The 20,683-nt window shown below is 51.4% G+C and overlaps 1 protein-coding gene across 5 annotated transcripts in view; it reads right to left on the bottom strand.

Moving 5' to 3' along the window:
- RHBDL3 (rhomboid like 3) overlaps positions 1-20,683 on the bottom strand; it is a 48,161-nt gene that overhangs the window by 12,507 nt on the left and 14,971 nt on the right. For 3 of the 5 annotated variants that reach the window (XM_004441895.3, XM_087440781.1, XM_087440782.1), the window contains 5 exons: positions 18,793-18,951; positions 14,064-14,288; positions 10,883-11,031; positions 7,653-7,765; positions 1,801-1,901 (listed from right to left, as the gene is read on the bottom strand). In XM_004441895.3, coding sequence (XP_004441952.1) covers positions 1,801-1,901; positions 7,653-7,765; positions 10,883-11,031; positions 14,064-14,288; positions 18,793-18,951 — 747 coding nt within the window. The remainder of the gene's footprint in view (positions 1-1,800; positions 1,902-7,652; positions 7,766-10,882; positions 11,032-14,063; positions 14,289-18,792; positions 18,952-20,683) is intronic. The other 2 variants (XM_014796396.2, XM_087440783.1) reach the window with 2 other exon arrangements.

The following is a 20,683-nucleotide window of genomic DNA, read 5'->3' as shown; positions in this document are numbered from 1 at the left end:
GGTGAGGGCGGGAGGACCCCAAAGAGAAGCTATGCCTTTTCTGGACATTGTTCATTCCTTCCTTCTTTCCTTCATTCACCAAAATGTAGTGGGCACCACCAACCACGTGTCCAGCCCTATGCCAGGCACTGGGGATAGATGAGTAATACCCGGGCCCTGCCTGGAAACTCCCAGGCCAGCAGGGGCATCAGGCAGGGTTAACCAAGCACTGCCAGTGACTCCTCCTGCAGCCCCCAAACTTCAGACTACTTCCAAACAAGGAAGCAGTCTTCCTTGGCCTCTTGGAGACTATCAGATTGATTCCAATTTCTCGCCTTGAAGACCTCGTCTCTATTCTGAGTCCACCCAGGCCTCTTCTATGAGGAGTAGGGAATTGAGTTAACATTTATATTGAGTGGTTATTTTCATTTTATCTCATTCATCACATATCATCCCATTTCACAGACACAGAAACTGAGGACAAAGCAGTTAAGTAGTTTGCCCAAGGTCACTCTAGGAAGCGGGGAGCTGGGATTCAGATCTAGGCCGACTGGCTCCATAGCCCTTGCTCTTTTTTCTTCTTCTTTTTTTTTTTTTTGTGAGGAAGATCAGCACTGAGCTAACAACCAAGCCAATCCTCCTCTTTTTGCTGAGGAGGACCGGCCCTGAGCTAACATCTGTTGCCAATCCTCCTCCTTTTTTTTTCCCCTTTTCTCCCCAAAGCCCCAGTAGATAGTTGTATGTCACAGTTGCACATCCTTCTAATTGCTGTATGTGGGACGCGGCCTCAGCACGGCTGGACAAGCAGTGCGTCGGTGCGCGCCCGGGATCCAAACCCAGGCTGCCAGTAGCGGAGCATGCGCACTTAACTGCTAAGCCATGGGGTCGGCCCCAAAGCCCTTGCTCTTAACCGCTACACTGAATTCCCTTTGAGGAAAAAGCAAAGGAGAGCGTGAGAAATGGAATGATGGTGTCCTGCCACCGTGAGAGGCTGATATAGGGGAACAACACTTGAATGGTGGTCAGGAGATGTGGGTTCAAGTCCTGATTTTGCCACAAACTTGACTGTGATTTCGGACAAATCATTTAACCTCTCAGAGCCTCCTTTCTTATTTGAGATTTTTGATGAGATCATCTCTAAGGTTGCTCTACTTTTAACAATCTGTGACAAACAACGAACTACAATTATGACGCATACTAGTGGTCAAGAATTTTAACACTTTTTTTTTCTGTGAGGAAGATCAGCCCTGAGCTAACATCGGTGCTAATCCTCCTCTTTTGGCTGAGGAAGACCGGCTCTGAGCTAACATCTATTGCCAATCCTCCTCCTCTTTTTTTCTTCCCCAAAGCCCCAGTAGATAGTTGTATGTCATAGTTGCACATCCTTCTAGTTGCTGTATGTGGGACGCGGCCTCAGCATGGCTGGAGAAGCAGTGCATCAGTGCGCGCCCGGGATCCGAACCCGGGCGGCCAGTAGCGGAGCGCACGCACTTAACCGCTAAGCCACCGGGCCGGCCCTGAATTTTAACACTTTTTAAAGTCACCGAGTGGGAAAGAGGTAGAATAGGGAGATGGGCAAATTCACAAGCAAAGCCATGACTGGAGAAAATATGAACTGGATGTTGAAGGGCCCCATTTGAAATGGGCCTGCAGGGTGAGGAATGTCTGTGAACTCTGCTACCAGCCAGGTCTGCCTGGCGCTTGCTGGGCCTGGGCTGGAGAGTGGAAGGATCTGAAACCCAGCTCCAGCTCATTAACGCCTGGGCTCAGTGATGGCAGAGGGGCGGCCAGGAAAGGCCGGCTGGGACAGGAGGTGCTCACCATCACGATGTTGGCCAGATGGGCAGAGACGAGCGCATACACCCCTCCGGAGGAGCCCACGACTGGCGCGGTCATGTCAGCCACAGACACCGCCAAGGACCCTGGTACAGAGAGAGATCGAGAATTCAAGAAGGCTGGAATGGGGTCCCTATCCCAGCCCCAGGCCCTTGGATGCTGCAGCCTTGGGGGTAAGACTCCAGAGCAAAAGGCCCCGTCTCTTCCTCCCTTGATCCCATGTCGCCTTGGAGCTTCCTAGAGGATTAATTTATGGCTGAAGGAACCATTTGATTCAAACTTCTCCTTTTACAAGTGGGAAACAAAGTCTCAAAGGAGGGAAGTGACTTGCCCAAAGTAGAACTTGGACTGTGACCCAGATCGTCTGCCTGACAATCCAACCTCTGCCTCATGTTGTGCTATCTCAGGGTTTTGAGCAATAACAAAAATCGTAGCAGTAGTTATTGCACAAACAGCCACCACTTATGGGGCACTGTGTGCCAGACACTGGCCAAGCATTTACCTACATTCTCCCCTTTAACCCCCCAGACACCCCGTGGAGGCAGGTGCTAGTAGCCTCATTGCAGAGATGAGGAGACTGAGCCCCGAGTCAGCTCATAGGAAGGGCTAGAACCAAGATTTGAGGCCAGGTCTGCCTGACACAAAGCCTTGCTCGTGGCCTCGACAGCAGCCACTCCCCAAACTGGTACAGAGGTCCTCCACCATCTACCATCCCTCTTTCTGCTCAACAGTATCCAGAAACCTGCTTAGCATCACCTCTAACCTTCCTCCAGCCGAGTGAAATCACAAAAGGCCAACAGGATTTCCAGAGCCAATGGGGCTTCTCTGGAGGAAAAATGTCCTTGAAAAGTCCCAGGGAAGAGAGAGAGATGATGTCACACCCTCTGGGGGAAAGGAAGGGTATGCGATCTTCGTCTGGGGGATGACAAACTTTTATCCTGGGAGGGCAGCTGCGCAGAGAGGAGATGGGAAATGTATTGTTCTGGTCTCATTTAAGTGTGATCAATGCTTTGGCTTCCAGGGAAGGACATGGTAGACTAAAAATAACTGGGAGGTAGAGCCCAGGGCTCAGAGGAAGAGAGGTGGCTGGCCTGGGTGAGTGTGCAGAAATCACCACTGGAACATGCCCGCAGGCTCAAGAGCCAATTAGCGGCTGCCTGGGTGGAGAAAGGAGGGACAGGCGGAAAGCCAAATTCTGCAGGTTCTATAGGGATGGAGGGCTCAGCTCAGGAACCAGAGCTCCTGACAACCCTGGGCATGAAGAGCCCCTGTAACATCATCCGCCTCCTCCCCACCTACCCACTTCACCTCTCCCAAGGCTCCTTGGCTCACTGAGATCCTTCAAGGAAGAGATCCCCACAACAGTTTCTTGGTCTCAAGGGGGATGTAATCTCCCAGGAAAAAACAAACTGTCATGAACTGAGAACTCCCAAGTCCTTCTCCCCTCCCAGGGCAACGATAAATCTTTCTTCTCCCCTTTCATGCCTTCCCTCCAGCTTTAATTAGGTATTGATCTATTGTCAGATAACTTTCTTTTTTTTGACTGCCTAGCCACGGGGTCAGCCATATATAACAGGAAAAAAAATCCCAGAGTGGCAAACAGGCAGGCAGCGGGATCTGCATGACAAAGGATTCCCACGCTCTCCTGCCGGGGCTGGCTAGGAAGGCTGCATTGCAGGGCTGCGGAGGGCTGGCTGCCCGAGCTGCTCCTCATTAATTACCATTTGGACAGAGAAAGCCCAAGCCTCCCTGGGCTGGCCTCTTTCCTCGGTTCAAGTCCCTACAAACCAGCCCAGATTCTGCTCCCTCAGCCTCCCCAGCGCAATCCACCAGGGCAGAAAGGCGACAGGGAAGCCCCCAGGGTCCAGCCTCCACACACTGACCTTTCCCTCACCCTACCCATGGACTGGAGTCCTGACCCCAGGGCCAGGGGTCAGTTTGGGATTGTGGCAGGAGTATGGAATGGGGGCGTGGCCGGCTAGCTATGTGACCTCGGGCACAGCTCTGGAATTCTTTGAGCTTCAGTTTTCACATCGGTGAAGTGAGATCTAAGGTTTTTTGGACTTTTGAGCAGTGAAACCCTCTTTTCAAATGCAACTTCACCCATACCCCTACCCCACGGAGCAGAGCTCTGGCTGAATGTGGTGGGACCTGGGAAGCAAAGTTTGCCACCCACTGGAGAGGACCTTAAAGGTTCCTTCCAGATCAGAAATTCAATAATCCGAGTCTTAGCCTAAGATCCAGGGTCTGAGGTTGGGATCTTGGTTCTAGAATCTTGAAGGTAACAATCTGGACCCACATACTCTCCATTTGTGGCAGAAAGACTTTCCTCAAGTGACTGCAAATTGCTCTGGACTAGAGGGACTGGGAGAGATCAAATACAAACCTGGGTATGTACACATATCAATATGGTAATAAAGGCCATGCCAGAGCAGGGAGCCTGGGCCAGGCAGGATTCCTTTTTTTTTTTGAAGATTTTATTTATTTTTTCCCCCCACAGCCCCAGTAGATAGTTGTATGTCATAGCTGCACATCCTTCTAGTTGATGTATGTGGGCCGTGGCCTCAGCATGGCCGGAGAAGCAGTACGTCGGTGCATGCCCGGGATCCGAACCCTGGCCGCCAGCAGCGGAGCGCACGCACTTAACTGCTAAGCCACGGGGCCGGCCCCAGGCAGGATTCCTGACAAGCTGTTATGAACCTAATAGACGTCAGCTCGATAAGGCCAGTAGGAATTCCACGCAGGTCGTGGGGGCAGAGGACAGGGAGAGAATGGCAAGCTGGAGTGACACACCACCCTGCTGCACGGCAGCAGGCCAAAGGACTAGTTCTAGTCAGGATTATAAATTTTCCAAAAAAAATTCTGGGTCCATACCAGCATGCGGATAAATGGGTGACTTTGCCATAATGTACAGCTGCGATAATTTTAGCCTGGGAAATTTAAAGCAGGTGTTCTCCAACATCTCCCTCGGCCGTTATAAAAAAACAAATCCAAGTAAAAATCGGCAGAACATCTACCTTTAAGCAATATAACTTTATTTATTTATATATTCTTCCATTTATTCTACAAATATTTGTGACGTAACATGTGCCAAACCCCATGCTAGGCTCTGGGGAGGCACACATGGCTTATAATCTACATAATTTATAATAAAAGCTTGGGGAGCATTTAAGATACTCATTTTTTTTTTTTAATTTTTGTTTATTTATTTTATCCCCCAAAGCCCCAGTAGATAGTTGTATGTCAGAGCTGCACATCCTTCTAGTTGCTGTATGTGGGACGCGGCCTCAGCGTGGCCGGAGAAGCGGTGCATCTGTGCGCGCCCGGGATCCGAACCCCAGGCCACCAGCAGCAGAGCGCACGCACTTAACTGCCAAGCCACGGGGCCGGCCCTAAGAGACTCATTTTTAAAGTATTTAAATCGTTAGCCATATAATTGTCAGCCAGAAGTGAGATACACACTGGCTTCAAGCATAGTTAGAAGTACAGGGTGGAAGAAGGTTTTCTACTCTGGTTCTAGCGCTTCTGAGCTGAACAAATCGAGCAAGTCATTTCACCTCTATGACCTACCTATAAAATGCAGGTGACAGTCCCACCTCATAAGACTGTTGTGAGGAATACAGGAGATAACATACGTGACCCCTTTATCACATGCCCGGAGTACCAGATGTGCTCAGGAGAGGTTAGCTATCATTGTTACAAAACATGATGGCCTTGGATTTAGAGTATCTTCATTGGGCAGGAATGAGAGCAAGGCCAGATGTCTATTAAGACATCTCCCTCGGACTCCGACAATAAATTATCTGCACAAAGGAAAAGGCCTACCTTTTGGTTCTCTTTACACTGTGGTAGTGGTTTAGAGCACAGCCTTTGGGGTCAGACAGCCTGGGTGGACCCCAGCTCCACCACCTATGACTGTGCCTTCTTGGGCAAGTCACTTAGCCTCTCTGAGCCTCGGTTTCTGTCTCTGTAACAGGTGGAGAGTAACAGTACCTGCCCCATGGGGTTGTTGTAAGGATTAAATACAGCCTGCACAGGGCAGGCACTTGATAACTACTGGCTATCCAGTCAGGGTCTGGCTGTCTGTGAACTGGCCCTCCCCCGAGGAGGGATGCATACAGAGCAGAGAGTGAGAAAGGGGTGCAGGCGGATCAATTAACTCAATCCTGGAGATCAATGACATGATATGTGGTGACCAGAGTGCCCTCTGGCCTGGATCAATGACTCAGACAGAAAAGTGCATGTCATTTGCTTTACAACACAACCTCACACTCTCCCATTTAGTTGGCGAGCCCTCCTTCTGTCTGGGCATCATCCCACTCTGCACTAGTATCACTGGGAAGTGATACCTGCACTGTCTCCCCGCTGCGTGTCATCTGCTTTTGGGGAAGCTTGAGTCATTCTGAATCTTATTTCTGTCTTCTAGGTTATTGGCACTCCCACCTAATTGACTACTAACTGCAAGTGTTACGAGTGTCTTTCCTGTTCCTCGCCGTTAACCATCTGGGTCTCTGAGTATCTAGGTATGGAAAATGTGGTTATAAATCCCCAGATGTCAAGACTTGGGGGTGTGTGGGTGGCTGAGTAAGTCTGGCACACAGAGACACTCATCAGACCTTTGTTCAAGGATGAGGAAGGTGCTGGATTCTGGGAGAAGCTTACGTGGGTGCTGTCCAAGGTGGCTAAGTTTTTAACTTCAGCACATAGAGAAGCGAAGGAGACGGGGCTGAGCCAATATCCCAGGCTGGGGGCTCACGAACCAGCAGACTAGCCTCGTGTGGGTTGGGGTGGGCGGGGTGGGACCCTTCCCTCTTCAATTCCTGAAGCCACCTCAGTTCCTCCCAGGGTCCCTGCCTGCATGTTGTTTACAAGGCCGATGCTGTCCCGCTCTCCTGATGACAACTTTAATGCCACTCAGAAAGGATTAAGATCTTACTTAAACATACACACAAAGCTCCCTCGGGCACAGCTGTCAAAGTGAAGAGCTGAGGCGGCAAACCTTGTAAAATAAAAAAAGCCAGCAATAAAGTTGGAAGCATCACAAGGGAAATTCCTCTGTTCAGAAGCCTGGTTGGTGCAGACTTTCCCTGCAGAAATCTGCTCTGCTCTCCCAGCTCACCTCACCTCCCACTGGGGATGGGGAGGGGGAAGTCACGCTGGCCACTATCCACAAGGCATGATCACCACGAACGTCTGCCCCATGAGCCGAGTCCGCCAGGGGCCCCAGACTCCTCTGGCTGGCATGAGTGCCCACTACCTTTAGGCCAGACTCTCTCCTGACAGCAGTGGGTCAGTCAAGGGGACAGTGGCCGGCCTTGGCAGAAGCAAGATCTCCCTTTGGGTACAGGTGCTGGCCTGGCCAGCGGAGGTACTGGCTCCACCCACACCTTGGATGTCCCTATAGGGATCTCACTGTGCCCTTGCACAGTTTACATAGCACTGTTACTCCACTTGTCACCTCACTCCATCCTCCTAACACCCTACAGGAAGATCTCATCAGTTCCCTCTTAAAGCCTACGGGGCCCAAGAGAGGTTAAGGCATTTCCCCAAGCCCACACAGCTACAACGTGGCGGTGTCAAGGCTGACACTCCAGTCAGTCTGCCCGTTCCAAATCCTATGCGCTCCTCCCCTTTGCCATCACATGCCTCCCTCCCTCTCCTTTCCAGCCTCCCCGGGAGATGGGGAGATTTGCCTGGAGGACAACCCAAGGAGTCAGGAATCTTGACAATGAGGGTCCTCTGGGTCCCCTGGAAGCCTGGGGCTTGCCCAACTCCATCGTGTCTCCCAGACACCCTGGGGAGATTTACCCCTGCAGACCCGGGGCCCACCTGCCTACCTGCCACTACGCCGGCCACGTAGACAAGCCCAATGCGAGTCGCTCCGTGCACCATCTCCAAGGGCACCCCCACCAGGAGCTGCAGCACCACGTTGAGTCCCAGGTGTTCTATCCTGTACAAGGAGACCACACTTATCCATTCACTCATCCATCCATCCATCCATTCATTCAACAAGGTGCTGGGGGATCCAGCAGTGAACAAGACCCTATACCTGCCTTTGAGGAGCTCACGGTCTGGGTGGGAAGGAATTACAATGCAGACATACCACCTGGAAAGAGCGTTCCTTCCACACCTTCCCTGCCAGCGGGGACAGGAACACAAGTGCAGGGCCTGGGCAGTGACTGGCAGTGTCTGCACTTGCCACAGTGAGAGGGGCTAACCGTGGTCAAGATCCAGCAAATCCATCGGTTGCCATATGAGAAGCTGAGGCTCAGAGAGGGGCACTGATCAGCTTAAAGTCACACAGCTGGTTAGTGGCAGCTGGGACCATAGCCCAGGTTTCTGATGTGAGGGACCTGCTCCATTCACCAGGCCAGGAGGACACTCTGGCCCACTATTGTATTTGTAAGAGAACTGATATTTAAAGAGAAAAATGTTTCCAAAACAAGTGCAAACATTAAAGATATCTCTTAGAACTTAATAATTCAAGTCATCCTTTAAAATCTCAGAGGGGATTTCTCCTTCCTGGTGTGAGAAGGAACCTGTTCTGTCCCAAAACACTCAGGATTGGTTTTTGTTACCCTGTGATTGCCTTTCTTTTTACACTGTTGTACACCTGTGACCAGATCTTGTTGCTGAATGGAGTGTCTAGTTGAGTGCCTATGTTACCAGAAAAGACTGTAACATTACTATTATCACATCAATGTGTGCTTTCCAGGTTACAGAGCACCTCAACACCCATTATCTCATTTAAACTGAGCCTACAGCAGCTGGACAGCTCCCGGAGATGCTTAAGTTATAGGGTAACAGAGCATGTAGGAGGGGTCTGGATCCTGGCTGGTCACAGCCCTGCAGGGTCTGCAGGACCCTACTTGGAGGCCACCTGCTGTGCCCCGTGTGGGACACGTGGGCACCTGCTTCCTCAGGAGGGCACCTGTGAGGTCGCTCAGACAGATCAGGCTCTGTCCAGAATTCCCACCACGCCTGGAATCTTCTAGCCCCCATCGAGTGTGCTACCCGAAGGATTCTAGATTAGAAGTGTCAGACAAATTCACTGGAAAGGAGCTGGGGGGTAGCATCAGACTCCTAGTCAGAGAGACCTTAGAGGTATTCTGGTCCCACCTCCTTGGTTTACAGCCTAGAACCCGAGACTGGAAGAGGCCAGGCGAGGGGAAGCCAGGGCTCCTGCCTCCCAATCTGAGCTCTTTCTTCTTTACCACAGTGACTTCTGGATTCCCTGGCCCAGAGTGTGTCCCTGAGTAATAGGTCACCTTGCTGGGCCCTCCCCAGATGCTGGCCAGCTATCCTTATCTCCTGTTTACTGCAGCACCAGCCAAGAGCCTCCCTCAAAGTCACAGACCTGGAGAATCCTCCCAGGGCTCTCCCTGGTGGGCATCGCCCCATCAGAAGCAGAGAATGGCGCAAGGCCACCCCATGGGCCTCAGCTGAGAGCATCTGTGCCCTGTCCACTGCGGTCTCCTGGCTTCCAGCTCCTGGAGGCACAGAATGGACAAGAAAGCTTTGGAGGGTTTGTCCATTTTCCTTTCTCACCCCTTCCCTATCCTCTGGCCAGGGAAGGCCAGAGGGCAGTCCTGGAAATAAGGCAGGTAGACCCAACGCATGTGCAGCCACAGGCTTGGGCAGCCTGGGCAAGGAAGTCCCTGCTGTTCCTGTTGTCTCCAGATCTTGGCTCATGAGAAGATGGCAGTGTGACGCACCCCCCTCACTCTGCTCCTTAGCCCTGTGAGATCAAAGCTGGGACACAGGAGGCAAGGCAAACAGCCTGTACTAATGGTCCCCAAGGCTCAGAGGGGAAACATCCATCAGTAACCATCGAGATGTCTCCTCACCCCGAAGCCCCCTCCCCAGCAGGTGCAGCCAGTTAGGGGTTGGCTCTTGTGCCCGCTACAGAGGCTCAGCAGGAAGGGAGGCTCACAGTGGGGCTCCCTCTTGGCCACAGTGGCTCTTTCTGCCGAGGAATGGGAATGCTGGAGCCATGGGGGCCAGAGTGATCCTCTTCCATTCCCAACCCCAGGGACAGGCACCCCAGGGCTTCTCCCAGGCTAACAGTGAGCTCCTTCACTTCTCTGGAGAGCCTGTAGAAGACACCATAGAGGTCTGGTGTCCGGAGACTCTGCTTTCTCAGCGCTTCTACTATGTAACAACTATCTCCAGCCAAGATCGTGCTCTTCAAGGGACTTGGACCTGGGCGGTCACCTGGCCAGTTGGTAGGTCCTTATCATGGGGTAGGAGGACCAGTGAGAACTGATTGCACTCCAGCCCCAAAAGAGGCTACATGGCTCTGTAAACAGAAACTGTAAGTATTGCCAGAGTTCTTCAGGAAGACTCTTTATCACATAGGGAGGCCACTCTGGGAGAAAGGTGATTTAAAAAAATCTGTCCTTTATTTCGCTTATGGGGGCACTCACACACAGACAGTTTATAGACAATGAACCTGGTGGCTGACCATATTTCCCTCTTTGCTTTGGGGACTAGGAAGCTCAGAACAAATTTGTAACCTATCTAGCAAGTACATAGAACTACATGCTGTGTATGTGTGTGCTGATCTCACCAAGAGCTTTTAGCACTTTTCCTTTCTCTATTTTCCCTTTCCCATACACTCTCAATAATTTACTCACATATTTTGGTATGAAATGAGTTTCAAGGAGCCACCTCAAATCTCTTGTCCAGGTAGATAAAAATAAACTAAAAAATATATTTCAATCCAAGCTATCTGGACCATTTATTTTTCCATAGGGACTCTTTTTTGTGTTTGTTTGTTTGCTGAGGAAGATTCGCCCCAAGCTAACATCTGTTGCCAATCTTCCTCTTTTTTTTTTTTGCTGGAGGAGGAAGACTAGCCCTGAGCTAACATCCATGCCAATCCTCCTCTATTTTGTATGTGGGACACTGCCACAGCATGGCTGACAGGTGGTGTAGGTCCCTGCCTGGGATCCAAACCTACAAACCCAGACCGTCAAAGCCAAGCACGTGGAACTTGAACCACTCAGGCACGGGGCCGGCCCCTCCATAGGGACTCTTGATAGAGCGAAAGAAGACAGGTACTCACCCTGCATGCATGAAGATGTATGTCAGGTAGCGCCAAGCCTGTGCTCGGAGCCGTGGGTGGTAAACCAGTGAGTTCTTCAGGTATCGTGGATGGGTTACCTGCAGCACAAATTGGTCCAGCGACACTCCATTGTAGAGGAAAAAGGCAACCTGGATAAAAGCACAGAATGGAGAAGGCCTGTTATTAAGTGCAAAGTTCCCCAGGAACCCCTCTTGTGATCACTGACATTCAGAAAGATTTGGAATTCTTCTGGAAATTGTCATCTTTCCTCCTCAGAGAATGAGGGATGCCCCTACGGCCAGTGCCCAACCTAGCTTTCAACTATCTCTTACTCTACTTCTGTTTGATTATTTTATGTTAAATTCTTCACAAAATGGTCACACGGTCTCTGCCCACACTTCCTGGGTACTAAGCAGGAAGAGTTTAGAGGATTTCAAACCTTAATTCCAGTAATAACTCACATACCCACTTGGGAGATGAGGCAATTCCACATAAGTTGATTTTTTTAAAATGATGGTAAAATACACATAACATAAAATTTACCATCTTAATCAGTTTTAAGCGTACAGCTCAGTGGCATTAAATACATTCATATGGTTGTGCAATCATCACCACCATCCATCCACAGAACTCTTTTCACCTTGTAAAACCAGAACTCTGTACTCATTAAACATCAGCTTCCCATTCTCCTTCCCCCCAGTCCCTGGCTACCACCATTCTACTTTCTGTCTCTAGCATTTGACTACTCTAGGTACCTCATATAAGTGGAATCACACAGTATTTCTCCTTTTGTGACTGGCTTATTTCACTATTTCAGCGTAATGTCCTCAAGGGTCATCCATGTTGTAGCACGTGTCAGAATTTCCTTCCTTTATAAGGCTGACTAATATTCCACTGTATGGATAGACCACCTTTTGCTCATCCATTCATTCACCAATGGACACTTGGGTTGCTTCCACATCTTAGCTACTGGGAATAAGGCTGCTATGGATATAGGTGTACAAACATCTCTTTGAGCCCCTGCTTTCAATTCTTTTGGGTGTATACCCAGAAGTGGAATTGCTGGGTCATATGGTAGTTCTATGTTTAACTTCCTGAGGAACCGCCATACTGTTTCCCATAGTGGCTGCACCATTTTTCATTCCCACCAGCAGTGCACAATTCCAATTTCTCTGCCTCCTCACCAACACTCCATACACGCTGATTGTGCAGATGACTGAAGCATACTTGTTTAAGCCCTAAAAGGGTATTTATTTTAACTTTTTTTTTTTTTTTGAAACTCTCTAAAATGCATCACTCATGTCCCTATGTTCTTAATCAGAGCATATGCATAACCTCTGAAGGATGCCTCAGGTATTGATCTGGGCTACAGCACTGATGTCTTCTCTAGCAATTGATGGGGGTTTTCGCTCCTACACTAACTAAACGGTCCCAAATTCTTGTGTTTCTTTAAGATTCAGGTCTGCTTTTAAATTTTCTTTTGTCCTCTCCCATACTGCCAGGTTGTCAGCTAACCAGGTACTACAACTAGCTTCTTACTTCCTATTGCTGGCTGGCAGTGGGCCCCTTCCAGTAGCTTCCCACCATGCCCCTTCTATTTTCTCTCCGTTATAGAATCAGAAAACCAGATTACTAGAATTCTATGTAAAACAAAAGCCTTGGGCTTTAGTCCAAGGACTTTCAAACAGTTATTTCAGCACTTTCCAGTTTCTTCTAGATTGGTGGTTCGAGTTTACACAGCTGAGCTTTCTGGAAATTTGAAACCAACCTGGACACAAAATCTGGCTCCTCTGGATGACCCTGGGCAAATTATTTGAATTTTCTCATCCTTGGTTTCCCCATCTGGAAATGGGGATACCAATGCCTACAGCTCCAGGGTGGTCGTGAGGTTTGAAAGTGATAAAATACACGAAGAGCCAGCCACGTGCCCAGCATGCACCCAGTGAGCACAGCTGGAACAGTGTCGGGTGAAGACCTCCTGGGCTGAGCCTGGGAATGGCTCAGGCCCCCGGCAGCTGGACTCCCTGTGCTCTCTGGGGAGCCGTTCTGTCCACCTAACACAATGCGGGTGGCCTGGCAGCAAATACAGCTTCCAAGGCAGCTCATTATTATTGGTCCTCAAATAGACATTAATAAATAGACCAACACAGTAAGCGTTTGGAGAACGAGTCCAAGAATATCTCAGCACAGTCACAACTGCAACATGTACTTGGATGAAGCCATAACAACAAACAGAGGAGCTCTGGCCTGCAGACCAGATATTCTGACTTAGAAAAGAAGGAGGAGGAGGATGCCATGAAGCTTAACGATCCTGTCATTTGATTCGACAGGGACTTTACAAGAACATATGCTGGGTGGTAATTAGGCCCGACGCTCTGGAAGAGAAATGGGGGAGATTATAAAATACCAATGGGAAGCCAAACATCCATTCAGGGGCGGGGTCGGGGGGGGCTCCCAGGTTCTTGGGCTGAACAGCCAAAAGAATTCGGAGTTCCTCACACACAGGCACTGAAGCACCTTTGGGTTCTGTCGCACAAGCAGGAGACTTTTAGAATAACAATAGGGACGGAGGAGTCCCTAAGGGGAGAATGTTCTTTCAGAATACGTGAAGCCCACATTCACCTGTTCATAAACCCTCCCTACCCTGTGTATTTGTGTGATGCTTTTTTGTTCAGAAAGCACAGCCAGCCACTCTCTCGCTCTAAACAGAGGAGTCCTCTGGGAGAAGGAGGCAAGTCTGGTTATTCCTACTTCACAGGTGGAAGATGGAGTTCCAGGGGAGCAAATGACTTGTCCGCGTTACTCAGCGGGGAGGAACTACAATAAATTGATTTCAATGAGTTAGCCTGGCTAAATCCGCCACCTCAATGAACTTATTACATTGTTTTTGCAGCTGTTGTTTTTGGTGGGGGTGGTCCTATGGGGATTTTGCTGCAGCCAATATTGCTTGATGTAATAATCTTTGTAATATCTTTGTGGTCCAGGGGTTATAACATTTGTATGCACTGTAACAGGGCCTGACTTGCAATGACAATTGCTCTTTGCTCCTCAACCATCACTTTTTGGTGGCGAAGATGCCACCCTTCCCCTCCTGATCTCAGCTCTCCTCCTGGCACCTCTCCCCATGCCCTCCCCCCCACCCCGCAAGGCTGAGCAGCCCCTTCCCCACCCTTGTCCTTGCCTCCAGCAGTGTGACTGTGATCATGAACCAGGGCGGGGGGCAGCAGGTATAGCTGTCGTAGTACCACTTGCGGTCAATCTCCCGGGGCAGGGTCTCGTAGGCCACGTGGCGGATCAGTCGCTGCGACAGGTTCAGCCCTTTCTCCTCCAGCAGGGCCTTGCTTCGGAGCCGGCGGTTCCCCTGCAGGATGGCCTGGCGGAAGCTGTTGGACCGCTTGTTGCTCATCTGCACAGGAAACAGGGTGGGGGAGATGGTCAGAACTGCCGTCTCAGGGGAGCCTGCCCCATTTCTCTCCGCCAGCACACTCCCTACACCAACCGGGCCTGATCCCGCTTTTCTCTTTCTTCTCTAATAGTTAACAAGAAGCAATATTCACCGAGCTCTTACATGTCAGGGATTGTTCTACGCTCTTCACACTCTGGCTCATTCGATATAACTAGTCTACCTGTTAGATAAGGACTACGAATATCTCAATTCTACTAAATGAGGAAACCAAAGCAGAGAGAGTCTGGGGGACCCATCAAGTTCAAACCCAGTAAGGCTCCAGAGCCTGTATTCATATTCCCTTTACCTTCCTTCCTCCCACCCATCCATCATCCATCCATCCAATTCACTGAGCAACTACTAAGTGTCAGGCACATTGCCAGACATGGGGATGCAGTGGTGCTCGGGACAGAGAAGTAACCAGCAGTCATGGTTCAGAGTGAAGGCTCCTATAGGAGCACATGGGGGAGCCCAACCCAGTCCCAAGGTGGTCAGGGAGGTATTCCTAGAGGAGGTGATATCTGAGTGAGAACTGAGGGATGAGTAGGAGTTAGCGTCCTCAGACACACTAGCTCAGGAAGAGGTGGGCAGCTCTTGGTTAGACAGGCGAGTTTGGAGAGAGGTCCCCAGAACCAGAACCCAAAGCTGTGCCTGTGGAAGGTCAGCGCTCCTGCGTGCTTCAAGGGGCCTGTGACGCTCGGCCACCTCGGGACTGTTTGTAGAGTCCTGCCTGAGGACTGACCCTGCTGTTGGCAGCCTGAAGCTGCCCTGACACATCCTCACAAGAGCCCTGGCTGCCTTACCCAGCGGTCAGCCTGACTCCTAGAGACTAGAGACGGCCTTGCTGACTTCCAGCCTCCCGAAGCCTCCACCACCTCTCACCTGCCCTCCATGACCATACTCTAGACCCTTCTTGTGGGGAGATGTCCTAGAGACATAGCTCTCCCAACGCCAGAGCCCACAGTGTGCCCAGATCGTTGTTCCATGGTAGCTGGGGTTTATCAATGTATTCTGGGGGCTATGGACCCAGTAGTGGACATTAGGCTAACCCTGAAGGCAGGAGCCCAGAGAGGGCTGGCGAAGTGAACCAGGCCAGACCAAGGCACAGGGCTTTGAACCCCTGTCGGGGGAAGGTAGCTGGGGAGGATCTGCGTTCAGACCTCCCAGGTGGTACGAGCCTCCATCTGCAGTGCCCCTTCCCCACTCCTGGCTTCTGCTGTTTCTCACTTTCAAACTCTAGTTTAAAGCTCACCTCCTCCAGCAGGCCTTCCTGGATGAACCCTTTCCAACGATTCCCTATTCTCATCCCCTCCAAGCCTACAAAGTTTGGGTCTGGTTCTTAGTGGCTCAGGAGTTCTGTAAATGCAGGCAGAGCTTGGGGCTCCATGTACACTGGAAGCCCAAGACAGAACCACATCATTAAATTATTTTGTAGCCACTCTTACCATCCTCTGTCCCAATTCCGGAGTGTGTACATGCACACGGGCGTGCAACGCACACAAACTCACAAACATACCAATGGCCTCACCCTGAAGACCTGTGGTGGGGACGGGCTCGGCGTGAGCACAGGAGAAGCAGGGCACACACACACTCACCATTCGCCTGCACCCTTGACATGCCTAGAACTGTGCTGGGCACAGTAGCAACTATGGTCTCAGGCCTCACGGAGCTTACAAGAAGAGACAGATCGGGACCGGCCCGGTGGCGCAAGCGGTTAAGTGCGCGCGCTCCGCTGCGGCGGCCCGGGGTTCGCTGGTTCGGATCCCGGGCGCGCACCGACGCACTGCTTGGCAAGCCATGCTGTGGCGGCGTCCCATATAAAGTGGAGGAAGATGGGCACAGATGTTAGCCCAGGGCCATCTTCCTCAGCAAAAAAAGAGGAGGATTGGCGGATGTTAGCACACGGCTGATCTCCTCACAAAAAAAAAAAAAAAAAAAACCAAGAAGAGACAGATGTGTAAACAGCAGCAAAAGAAGATGTCCTTTTAGTTATTTGGTGCATAACACTATCCCCACGTTACAAAAATGGGGACCAGAGCTTGGAGAGGGTAAGTAATTTTCTCAAGGACCCATAGTTAGTAAATCACAGAGTCAGGATTCAAATCCATATCTGCTCCACTCCCGAGTCCACACTAGATTATATGGCGCTTTTGTGCCAATTAGATAAGGGAGCCTCTTCTTCCAGGTGGATGCACCCATTCCAGGCCTTGGTGAGCAAAGCCCAGGCCAGATTTCAGTCCCTATTCATCCCCCTGCCAGGCATCCTTGTACAGTACACAACCTGTACACCCATACACGACAACCCTCGCCACTTGGCTGTAATGCAACATGGTCTGTGCTATAACACAGGCCTGGACAAAGCACTGTGGGGGCTCTGGATAAGGTTGGTTTTTGTTTGTTTTTTTGTGTGTGTGTGAGGAAGATCAGCCCTGAACTAACATCCATGTCAATCCTCCTCTTTTTGCTAACGAAGACGGCCCTGAGCTAACATCCGTGCCCATCTTCCTCCACTTTATATGGGACGCTGCCACAGCATGGCTTGACAAGCAGTGCGTCGGTGTGCGCCCGGGATCCGAACCTGGGCCACCAGCAGTGGCGTGCGCGCACTTAACTGTTATGCCATGGGGCCGGTCCCTGGATAAGGTTGGTTTGTTCTGCCTGGGTTGGGGTGGGGAAGGACTCACAAAGGATGCAGAGGAGTTTACCTGGTGGAAGAACTTTAGAGACAACAAAAACTTTCAAGTACTTCCTCTTGTTTAATTCTTGCAACAACTCTGAAGAGGGTATCCTTTGGTTTCATTTTACAAATGGGAAAACCCAGGCTCAGAGGATCTTTCCCTGTGAGTGGCAAAGGCAAAGCCAAGAGCAGGACCCAGGTCTGCCTCACTCCAGGCCGTGAGCTCCGTGCCCCACCCAGGGCTCCCCCCAGTGAGCTGCCTCTCAGTCCAGTCTCCAGGGCAGCCCTGCTCACAGGAATCCCACCCACGGCTGGCAGCTCCACCTCAGAACTTGAACAGAGAAATCCTGACGGTAACAAGTAACCTGCTGCTGTGAGTTCACACAGAAGATCCTATGGGTCCCTGATGGGAGAGAAGCATGTCACCGGCCCGGCCACACCCTCACTCTGCCCCGAGACTGGGCAGGGCACACAGCAGACATGCTGGTACTGGGCTGCGGATGAGTCTATGTAGGTTCAAACTAATGGCCTGGTCTTCGGTGGCACTGCTGGGCTCCAAGTCACAGGGCTCACCTTCACCGCCCAGCCCATGAATCCCAACTGTCTCCAACCCGCTCCACTCAGCTCAGCTCTGCCCCCCGCCTCCAGGAGGTCTGCTCCCTGGTCCACTCTGAACAGCAGTAGATTCCTTCGTCCATCAAGGCGCTACAGCTGCTCCCCGCAATCACGCTGACCCCTGGGCAAAGGCAGGCCCTCCGCCAAGAGGCACTTAAAACAACTCCAAAGCCTGGGGCTCCACATCAGAGAGCTCACCTGGCCCATGACAGGTATGCGCGGTGCTGGCCCCCATCACTAATGCCTTTGAATTCTAGGAGACTGGGGAACGTCACACCAGCCATTTCCCTCTCGCCCCCTCCGTGGGTGACAGAGAAGCAACTGTCTCTACTTCACCAACAGGGAAAACGAGTGGACACCTCGGCCTTGTGTTCATCCTGCTAGTTCACGCAGCTTCTACTGATGTCCCATCCACTCCATGGTGGGAAGCTTCCTGCTTAACCCCACTGAACCCCACTGCAATCCTGCCACAGTAGCCCCCGTAATAGCACAGTGGTAACCCCCAGTGAGGAGGAAATCCTCACCAAACCACTGGGCAGGAGTCATGAGCCTCTTGTCTCCAGCCCTTCTGACAACCCAAGACATCTGCAAGCAGGTCCAGTGAACTTTGGCCTTAACTCATGGGCCCCACTGCTCCCAGAGAGGCCTGGCCTGACCCTTCCAACATCCACTCCCCAGCTCCTCTCCTGCCAACAATAACCTCCTACCTCCCGCTCCCAGCCCCTTCATTTTGATGGAACTGACCCCACTCCCAGCTACAGGGGTGGGCAGTGATTGGTTTGAGTCAATTAACACACCCCACTGACCCTATCTAGGCCAACGGGAGGAAGGAAATCCCACACCTTGTGCGGGAGCTGCCACAAGAAGTGTCCCTCTCTTCCCCTGCGTGGTGAAGCCTGAGGGTGTGAGGGCTGGAACAGCTGCAGCCACTTTGCTGTCACAATGGGAGGGTCTGGAATTGTCAGGGGCTTCTTTGAGGATGCGCTGACACTGCAGAAGGCAGAACTGAGGGACAAAGAGAAACCAGGTCCTTGGTGGTATTCTTTCAACTGCTGGAGCCTGGACTTTCTCAATGCTGTGGGCCAGCAGATCCCTTTAATTGTCCAAAAGGGTCCTCTAAGCCACAACCCCCAAACAGACCCCTCCCAGTGGCAAGGGTCCCAGAGCGCTCACCAGGTTGACAAAATCCTGGTAGCAGATCTGCCCATCCGCATGGCTGTCGGCGAGAGCCAGGAGCACTTCCCTTTTGTGCGGGTCCAGCTTGGAGCTGTGGCTCTCCAGAAGGCTCCGGAACTTGCCTGTGCTGATGTAGCCCGTGTTCCCAGGGTCAAACTGAGGGAGAAGCACAGACAGCAGCGGGGTCAGGGGGGCTCCACCCCCCTCTCAGCACTCCTTAGGTGCCCCATCTCCATCACCGCTCGCCAGCTCCTGTCCCCAGCTCTCTGCCAGGAGAGGCCCAGGCGGTGTCTGGGATGCTTCCAAGGCCCTCATGGGAAACATCCAAATAGGGCATGGATAACCACTTAAAACCCTAGAAAGCCCTGGAGACCTTTGAGATCACCCAACCCAACCATCTCGTGTGCGGAGAAGGAAACTGAGGCTCAGAGAGGTTAACCTCCCTCCTCTCCGCCCTTACTCCTGACCCTGGACCAGAGGAAAGCAGGAGTGGAAAGGCAATGAGGGGAGGGAGACGAGGGACTCCTGGGCCTGGGCCAGAGGGACTCCAGTGGGGAATGTTCCAGGGCCCCGGGGAGCAGGGAGCACAGCCTTGCAAGTCCTTCTGCATCTGGCTGTCAGCCCCTTTTCTATGCCCCACTCACAGCCTCCCACACCAACACACCCAGGCACACAGGGCTGGGCAGGGCTCCCCGAAGACACTGAGCTCTGGTTTCTGTTTGTTCGTTGACACTGCCCTTTTGCCCTCCGCACCTTTTCACTGTGGGTCCTTCTCCCGAGGATTTCCTTTCCCCCGGTCTCCCTGGGAGACTCACCCTTTCCAACTACTCAGATGTCCGTCTCTGGGCAGGCTCCCCGCACACACAGTCTGCTCTGGCTGTCCCCCTGCACTTTGGCAGACATCCCTCCGACCTCCATCCCGCATGATCTCTCATCGTCTACTTTCGCCTCCTCCCTGGCCTGCCGGTTGGTGTCACAACTTATCCCAGGGGCTTAGTACACAGCCCGGCATAATCGACATTCGATAAAGATTTGTTGGGTGAATAAATAGTGGATGTTCAGATGAAGAGATGGGTACTCATTTTGCAGGGAAAGTCTTATTGGTTCACTTAGAAAAGGATCTTATCCATCTCTCCCAGAGAAGCCCATAACCTTTCTGTCCGTCTCCCATAGCCCCTCCTTCCTCACAGAACCCACCCATGCCCCCGACCCCCACCAACATACACCCTGCTAGAAAATGACTCGACCCGGCTCTCCTGGAGGCGAAGAGCTCTCCTGTTCACAAAGCGCTTCCCCACGCGAATTCACTGCGCCTGGAGACGCTGCGGTGGGTTGCTCAGATTCTAAAAGGCAAACAGACATTGCGGACGTCCGTGCATGACAAGGGAGCCCGGAAGACCAAACCCACGTTTCCCCCTTTTCTAGATAAGGTCAGTGAAGACTATTTTAGGAAGGCCGATTCTGTGTGCAGCATTTCTAAGACAAACCAAGAGAAACGGCCGAGAGTCACAAGTCATATTTCAACTCTCCCCAGAACTTAATGCGAGAGGACATCTCTACGAGGCGTATTTACAAATCGGCATGTGTCCCTCTAACCTCAAACCAAAACACCAGGATTCAGGGATGACACCTATTTGGTTCACAGGATCAGTATTTCAGGAGACTCGCCTACCCCCTGCTCCATAAGGATCTTTAAGAATAAAAAGACCTAATATTTGCCAAATACTGTTCTAAGCACTTTATGTATATAAAATTTCTTTGACCTCCTACAATGGCCTTATGAAGCAGGTCCTATTATTTTCCCCATATTACAGATGAGGAAATAGAGGCACGGGAAAATGAGCACAGAAGTGACGTGCCTGGCAAGCGGCGGAGGCGGGATTCCACC

Source organism: Ceratotherium simum, chromosome 16, assembly GCF_057802395.1.
Source record: "Ceratotherium simum simum isolate JZ-2026a chromosome 16, ASM5780239v1, whole genome shotgun sequence".
NCBI classification, from domain to species: Eukaryota; Metazoa; Chordata; class Mammalia; order Perissodactyla; family Rhinocerotidae; genus Ceratotherium; species Ceratotherium simum.
This window is presented reverse-complemented; position numbering and strand designations above follow the sequence as displayed.